This window comes from Cylas formicarius, unplaced genomic scaffold (genome assembly GCF_029955315.1).
Source record: "Cylas formicarius isolate icCylForm1 unplaced genomic scaffold, icCylForm1.1 PGA_scaffold_5__7_contigs__length_24384050, whole genome shotgun sequence".
Classification (NCBI taxonomy): domain Eukaryota; kingdom Metazoa; phylum Arthropoda; class Insecta; order Coleoptera; family Brentidae; genus Cylas; species Cylas formicarius.
Window position 1 is genome coordinate 20,794,223 of NW_026844341.1, and position 8,833 is coordinate 20,803,055.

An 8,833-nucleotide genomic window follows, 5' to 3' on the forward strand; every position below is an offset into this window, starting at 1 on the left:
ATTGTACGGGGCTGCATTTTTTTAATAATTGCTCGCCATTTTTTTTTCACCCGCATGCGCGTGTAAATACGACAGCTGTATAAATAACAGAAGTGATAAACCGCGACGTCTATAACTACGAAACGGGGGGCGGTCTGTTAGTTTCGATTAGTTTCGGCCAGGTTTGCCTCCATGGCAACAGATCGCCTTCTTTTTACCGGTTGTCTCAGTAAGGACGACGAGGTACGGGTATTAGAAATTTGAAAACATGATTTATGTGGTAAATCGGCCAATTCTAATCTCGGTTTTTAAAACCAAGTTTCTACGACTATACTGGAGTGAGTACTGTTTTAAGGCTGAGATAAGTTCGAACCTTTTTTGTTTAATGCTCTTCGGTGAAGCAATGAAGGGGAAAATGGTGGGAGCGTTCATGCATTTTCGAATATAAACGTCGATTACGCATTTGCTTAGAGTCGTTTAAAAATCGGGTTTTATGGATGTTGCCCCATGGCCACCAGATGGCGTTTTGTGACATAATCGCAGTAAATTAATTTTCTAAAACAATGCTGCATTAGGATTTCTTTTATGGTCTGTCTCAATCTTCATGGTGTTGACTTTAGACGAACCCTCTCGAATAAAACTTTAACCATACACTTGGGTAAAGCCATTAACAAAAAAAATTATTCTTCCTTGAGTGACAAGGCAGGGGCGGGCCAGGAATATATCTTCATAAATATAATAATAATAAAATAAATAAAATAATAAAATCAATATAAATATAAACCGTGCCACCCTCCATAGAGTTGTTTGTGAAATGGGATTTAAGCATTGCAAAATAGATAAAATGCAAGTAGTATTGGAATCACAGATTACCGGCTTGGAGATTTTACCTTCAGGAAATTAAAAGATATAGATTAGAGAACAGATATATAATTTTCGTTGACGAAACATGGTTCAAAACACACCACACCGTATCCAAAGCATGGGTTGATTCCACTCAAAACTATCAGACGAATGGAATCAGACAGATTACGCTCTTGAAGATTTAATTAACTTCAAGGAATTAAAAGATATGGATCAGACAACAGATTCATAATTTATATTGATGAAACATAAGACACTGTATCAAAAGAATAAGTTCATTCCTCTCAAAACTGACGAAAGCACCTTCAAACTAAGCAAAATGCGTCATCACGATGGGTACAGAAGACGGATTTGTCCCAAACGCTTGCTGTTGTCTTTAGAGAATACTAAGGATTCTAGCTTGGATTCGATACAAGAAACCGACTTTTTTGAAAGTTGGTTTCAAAACAATCTTTTAAAAAATATTCCCAATAACGGTGTTATTGTTATGGATAACGCAAGCTACCATAGCCGTCTGCTGCGCAAACCACTAGCCTCATCAAGTTCAAAGATATTTATTTTGAATTCAAATACAAAAAAGCGCCACTTTTGGGAGTCCTGAATTCATATCCAATTAAAAAACAGTATGTATGTGACAATTTGGCTGAACAGGCTGGGCATGGCCTTTTACGTCTTCCTCGATATCATTCCATGCCTAATCCCATGGAGCATATATGGAACCAAGTAAAATCAAAGCTCAGAGCAGAAAATGTTTCTCCTACTTTAAGTCTCAGTGTTATAAATTTAGAATGTAATTAATAAAATACCTATTGAGAGCAAGACACATTCAGTACCACACATATAAAAATTAATTAATCTCAATGACGACTCTGATAGTGAAACAGACCTAGAGTTCAACATTTAAAATAAAAATGTAATTATATATAGATATTCCTAGCTATGAATTTATTGTATGTATTTAATATCATTATTTTTTAATGTTATTTAACAAGATTATTCTCAAACAAAAAAAAGATAATATCAGCAAAACCTTTGCGAATGCGTTCCTAATGTTCTATCTTTTAATGTCTACCGGACCCGAGTTTTCTTGCCGTCGGCAGGTAACGTCCATAATTGCAGACAAAAGCCAGCATGATGAAGATTGAGACAATATATCAAATAAGAGTTCAATAACGGACAGAAAACCTAATCTGTATTCTCGCCTAAAATTTTGGGACGAATTTCGACTTTACTTGTTAATATCTGAGTGTTGACATTATTACTGCGTTGTGAAAACCATATCGGCTTTCAATTATTGATTATCTTTAAAAAAAAGATTTTGTCTACTAATCAAAAGTAATTCATATTAAGCCATCCTTCCTTCCTTCAGTTTATGACTAACAGGATTAAACACGGTATCTCCATAAATCTAATCTTTATCACAAAATTATAAGATTGAAGTCTCCACGCTACCTTTTCAAAAAAATCAGCTTTCGCAAAGACGTTCACAATTTAAAGTTTAGATTTAAAGGCCTCAGCTCACCCCTCCACGTCAGTCCTCTGAAATTTTTGAAAGATCCTTTACATATCATCATCATCAGTAGCAGTACAACCTTGGGTGAGTCTTGGCTGCAATTTGCCTCCATTCCACTCTTCTGTCATGTGAGGTTGGTACGTGTATCCCATTGCCCTGAGATCTGATATTATAATATCTCGTCATCTTAAACGAGGTCTGCCTAGAGGTCTTCTCCCAGCTGGATTGTCACTCCAGACTAGCGTTGTAATTCTATTTTCTGGACTACGTTCTATGTGTCCAAGCCATCGTAGTTTCCTGGACAATGTCCGCTTCCTGATGTAGGTCTCTCAGTTCATTGTGGTTTCTTCGTCTGTAGTTTCCCATTTCAGTATCTTTTACAGGGCCAAAGATTATTCTTAGGATTTTTATTTCAAAACACCTCAGCTTTCTCTCGTTTTGCTTTGTCATTGTCCAGCTTTCGCACCCATACATTAGTCTTAGTATGGTTTTATAGATTTTAATTTTGCACTTTCCCGATACCACTTTAGATATAAGGACTCCAGAAATAGCAAAGAGCCGTCGGTTTTTCGGCTTTTTAGTTCTTCTATTATGCTGTTGTCCTCTGTTATCGTCACTCCTAAATACTTAAAACTAGTCACTCTTTCACACGGTCTCTGTTTACCTGTCTGCTGACACACATATATTTTGTTTTTTCTTCATTTATTCTAAGGCCCATTTTGCTGGCGTTCTTTTCTATTTTTACAAACATTTCTTTCACTCCACAGACCGATCTTTCTATGATATCGATAGCATCAGCGTATGCCAGAAGCAAGGGTGTTCCATTTGGTGAAAAAATTTCTAGGTTTTTCTAGGGCGATATTGAACAGCAAGTGCATCTCCCCGTCGTAGGCCGTTGTTTATGTGGAAGTCTGACAATGTTCCTATACGGACTGCACTTTTTGAGCCGCTAACGCACATCTGTATCAGTGCTATGAGTTTTGCTGGGATGGAGAGTTCTGACATGGCTTCCCACAAAGCGGTCCTCTTCACCCTGTCATATCCCAGTCTAAAGTCTATAAATAGATGATGAATTCCTTTCTTAAATTCCCAGCATTTTTCTAGCATCATCCGTATGGAGAAAATTTGATCTGTGGTTGATCTATTGGGTCTAAAACCACATTCATATTCTCCTATTACATTTTCTGCATATGGTGTCAATCTATGACATGGCTAAAACACATAATACATTGGATCAGTCTCTTAAATTGCTAAACAATACCTTTTCTAAAAAAAAACGGAGGCACAAAATATCTTATTTTGTTCATTCGAACCGTGTCCTTTTCATTGTACATCAATACGTGAATAAAATTCTTATTATTATTAATCAACTTTTGAAAACGCGTTAAATAAAAAGATTTGAATTTGTCTCCGCTTTAAAACAATATCCACTCCCAATTCGATGGCCACTTTCCAAAATAATTTCCAGCATTTTCTCTTCTTTTTGAAATTTTCAAAACCGTCCGATTCCCTCCTATCTCGTTGACATTATTGAAACATCCGGCATATCGTAAGCGATCTTCGAGCTAACAACTCCTACCCCCGTGTAGAGTAAAAACTAAACCCTCTAAAACTGTATACCGGTGTGACATGTGTCTGTTTGTTGTGATTATGCCAGACTTGGAGAAAGGATGCACTTCTCACGCAGACGGTTGCGATGGTTCAACAGGTACTGATAAAAGCAATGATTTGTTTAGAGTTTTGCGTTGCTCGTCGGGGCCTTTTTTTATGGTTTTAATACAGGGTGTTCGCGAACGCCGGACTACCGGCTAGTGTCGATGAGGAATGCACTTTTTTTGAGTAGCCCGCGTAGGCGTTCGAAAAGACTAGCCGATCGTAACGCGGGGGTCGCGTTTTTGGCGTCGCCATTTTTTTCGTCTTTCGAGCGTCGAGCATGCTTCCCCCTTCACGCTTCGCCCCGCTAATCGTTTTCCGTTTCAGTCAATTGCTCAATATTCGGGAGGAAAAAGAAACAGTACAAGGACAAGTATTTGGCCAAGCACAACGCAGTATTCGACCAATTAGATTTAGTTACCTACGAAGAAGTCGTCAAATTACCCAGTAAGTTTGTTGAAGTCTCCGGCTTTCTTTAGGTTGCGAAGACATACCGACGGTCAAAAATGTCTCCGTACACATAGTATTTTTTCAGTTTTTAGTTTCTTCTTTCATATATTTCAAGTAGATATTGACAATCTCATTAAGAGTAATTAAAATAAATTAAAAATCATTTGAAAAATAAGGCCGTTTTAGAAGCAACGAATATTTCAAATAAGTCTCCATACACTTTAATAAATCACTATTCGGAACCGCAGGTGAAACCGTTAATTACGCTGGTCTGCAAAAAAAAAGGGCCAACGGGGATAGATTCAAAACGTTTAAATCATTATATTTATCATAAAAAAATTTAAAGGAGGATTTCATTGCCAACCAGTGTTATCAATATTTTATCAAGTCAGCTTGTATCAAATTTCACTTAAACAAATGAATCATACTTGTTTAATTTTGACGCCACTTTTAAGTCAGTGGTTTTGAAGTAAAAGCAACTTGAGCTCTAAAAATTGCGAAATTTCAATTGCGCTTCAAAAAATCATAGCAGATTTATGGAAAATGAAAAAATCCTTTAGGGATATTGGTAAAATGATAAAAAAATCACATTCAACTGTACAGTCTGTAATAAATCAATACAAATACAAAAGCGCTCCAAAACTTGCAGAGTTCTCAAAAAAAATTAGCCTTCAAACGAAACTGCAGGTTATAACGGCGGCGTCGCAAGAAGGAAACAATTATTTTCGGAAAAAAATCAAATAAACCTTTGGAATTTGGGAAAATGTTATCTTTAGTGGCGAAAAAAAATTAATCTTTTTGGGTCAGATGTACGCAGACTTATTTAACATCGTTTCTTGCTTCTAAAACTGCCTTATTTTTTATCGTACAAATAAAGTGTTTTAAATAATTTTCATTTTATTTTTATTACTCGTAATGAGATGAGCCGATATTTACTTGAAATATTATTTCTCATTAAATGCAAGTGAAAGAAGACTTTTTTGACCTACTGTATTTTAAATTACCAATTTACCGACGAATAAATGTCTGCCGTAACCTACGAGATTATGTTCGCTTCTTTTTGGCCGCCATTTTTTTTTTAATCTTGCGTTCTAGTGACCGACCCGGCGTTCCAGCGTAAGACGCTGGTGCTGTTGGGCGCCCACGGGGTCGGCAGGAGGCACATAAAAAACACCCTGATCGCAAGACACCCCGACCAATATGCGTACCCTATACCGCGTGAGTATATAACCACCTTCCTCCAAGATTGCCGTTAACCATATGGCTATTAGATAATATAGTGGCCCTACCACGGTAAAAGGTGATGCGCCGCAGGTGGCTATGATATTTTCGTGGACCTTTTTCGCATACGTCACCCCAATTAACTGATTTGCTACATTGCCGTAATTTATCTGAAATCCTATTATAATTGGCAACGCCGTGATAGGTAATTGCTATTGCCAGAGAATACTTACAGTCAGTGCCGTTGTTGTTTACATTTTTGGTGGTTATGATTCTCTGCCTACCTTTTTCTTGTTTTTGTGAAAAAAAATGTGCCTATATACGGGTAAGTGTTGCCTTATTTACAAGTTAATTTAAAAGATTTAAAAGTGGTCTCTATAGGACTCCCACTCACACACTTGTGATTTAACAAACGGCAATACTTAAATGGAAATATAAGAAAACAATTAGGCTACAGGTTTTACTAGCACAATCACCAGAAATACGCCTTGGCAATTTCAAATCCTTGTAAAACTCAATGTGGGAAAGTTTTCGCTTGTCACCACGCATAGTGAAAACGATATTGTCTTTCGTTTGGTCAAAAATTACAGAAATTATTACCGCAGAAAGTGGAGAACTACCGGAATCAGTTCGGCTGCAACAGGAAGAATTTAAACGATTAATCTGCAGGATATTTTTGGCAAGTCTAAAGGCATTACAGGAAATTTTTGAGGATTACTAGGAATTCTAGCCAACTATTCAAAATTTTAGGGTACTTTATTTGTAGACCACCTACCTCCTTAGAGAGGTAAGTGAAAACTGCAGTACGTACACACACAATTTGACACCACAGATTTTTAATCTTCAGGTTTTTTTCAAATTTATTTAGTTATTTTTCTAATAATTAACAATAGTTTAATTTATTATAAATGAACATTTTTTTTTATTGCTTTCATCTTATTTTTTTGCAATTTTTAAAGGTGGTGATCGTCTCAAATCAAGTAATACAAAAGTTCCTTGAAAAGAGTAACACTGAAGCATCTTATGTCGGACGCCATTGTGCAAATAAAAAAGAAATATTATTAAGCTAGTAAAAAATGAAGAATATATTTTTATTTAATTTCTTATTGCGTTTATAAGCAGTAATGTATTTTATTCTTTTCAATAAAGGCCTTATTAAATAATTCTTAATAGGACATCTTCCTTTTAGAACATTTTACACTTTTAAAACATCGCGAGCATTTCTGGAAAAGTAATTGATGCTAGTATCTAAAGCAGATAACAATTGTTGCGAAATATTTTTTATACTAGTTTATACTAGTTTTTAATTTTCTTGGTTACATTTTCCAATACCTACAGTTTTTTAACGAAATTGTCCATTGGTAATTTCCATAATTATATATTTGGGAGACGAAACTTTCTGCAATTACTAGACGTGCGATGAAAGAATGAGCGCTCTGTTTATAGGAGGTGCTTCTTGAACATTTTTTCCACTTAGATGTTTCCTGTGCGATATCTAGTACCTCAAAGTTATATTAAGCTTACATTTCGTGAATTCGAGTTTATTTACATTTTCAATAAGTTTATAGAAACAAACGTTTGACCCTATTATACTGAGGACGCCGATCCGCGTGCTGTAATTCAGCGTTTAACAACGCTTTCCACACCTTTTTTGATATTTTGGGAAAATACTGCCGTAAAAATGCAGCATCCAAACATTGACCACCTGCCAGCGGCCATGCTGGATGTTAGAAGCCGTAAGGTCAAACGTCACAATTTGCGCATGCGCATATTGAACAGACCTTTTTAAAATTTTGTTACATAGTTGCTTGACGAGTTCCTGTACTATTAGCATAGGCAGGGCCTCTATATGTCTCGTAGCTGTATGCCCTTAACTAACAACTGTCGCAGATACAACGAGACAACCGCGGGCGGACGAGGAGAACGGGAGGAACTACTTCTTCGTTTCGCACGACGAAATGATGGCCGATATCGCCGCCAACGAGTACCTGGAGTACGGTACCCACGAGGAAGCGATGTACGGCACGAAACTGGACACCATACGCAAGATCCACCAGGAGGGTAAGATGGCGATCTTGGACGTGGAGCCGCAGGCGTTGAAGGTGCTGAGGACCGCGGAATTCGCCCCCTACGTCGTCTTCATTGCGGCGCCGGTACTTCAGAACATCGCCGACGTGAGTGGGGACGTCGCGACGGCACGTGGGGCCCATTTAATTTCGGTTTCGCAGTTCGACGGCAGCTTGGAACGCCTCGCCAAGGAGTCGGAAATGCTGAGGCTCGCTTACGGCCATTACTTCGACTTGACGATCGTCAATAACGACATCGACGACACGATAGCGGCGCTGGAAAGCGCCATAGAACGGGTGCAGACCACCCCGCAATGGATACCGGTGTCGTGGGTCTACTGACAACAACAGAACCTGGACTTTTACGGGTCTCTGGAGTACTTTTGAGAACGCCGACGTCGGAAGGAGCGGCACGGGCGTCGCGCGCACATTTCCAATGCAATTTTAAACAAACGATTTCGGAATATCAGTTTCTCGTGTTAAGCGTTAAGTTAAGGTAAGGCTTGCTGGTATACGTTACGTTTTCGGTTCTAGTAAGCCCTTCGATTAGGTAGGCAAATATTCAACCATGATTTGTAACACTAACGCTTAGGGCGAGGCTTTGTGACGAACCCCATCCCTGTTTAGCATCCATTTCAGCAGTAGCAGTCGATTGATTTATCTCGAGGGGCAAATGATGTGTTCTTTTTAACAAAACCGACAACTTAATCCATAAACATATTATGACGTCACCGATCAGCAAGACCGCCAAAGCAATATCATTCGTTAGGTCGTTACGGCGAATTACACATCTCGTAAGTAATAATTTAGGCTAAGTAGGTGGGAAACTAAACTTCACGGAACAAGAGGAAAAAGTGAAGTCGTTTAAACGGTGCTAATGGCCGCAGAACATTTAAATGCTAAATAAATAAAAAAAAAGTGACGGTAACTTTCAAGAGGTTAACTTTGGGATATCCATTTTTTGGACCTGTCATGATGATCCCAGATTTAACCTTTCAAAGGTTGTAATTTACAAAAAACCGCTTAAATCTCAAATCTATTAAGCAAAGAACAAATATGATTAAATAATTTGCAAATGAAAAAAAAA

At 37.7% G+C, this 8,833-nt stretch overlaps 1 protein-coding gene across 4 annotated transcripts in view; it reads left to right on the top strand.

The window, feature by feature from the left end:
- Positions 1 to 8,833, top strand: part of LOC132702650 (peripheral plasma membrane protein CASK) — a 110,421-nt gene extending 101,588 nt beyond the window's left edge. For all 4 annotated transcript variants that reach the window (XM_060671425.1, XM_060671426.1, XM_060671427.1 and 1 more), the window contains 4 exons: positions 4,337 to 4,456; positions 5,555 to 5,677; positions 7,571 to 7,854; positions 7,909 to 8,833. In XM_060671425.1, coding sequence (XP_060527408.1) covers positions 4,337 to 4,456; positions 5,555 to 5,677; positions 7,571 to 7,854; positions 7,909 to 8,088 — 707 coding nt within the window. In that variant the 3' untranslated portion in view covers positions 8,089 to 8,833. The remainder of the gene's footprint in view (positions 1 to 4,336; positions 4,457 to 5,554; positions 5,678 to 7,570; positions 7,855 to 7,908) is intronic.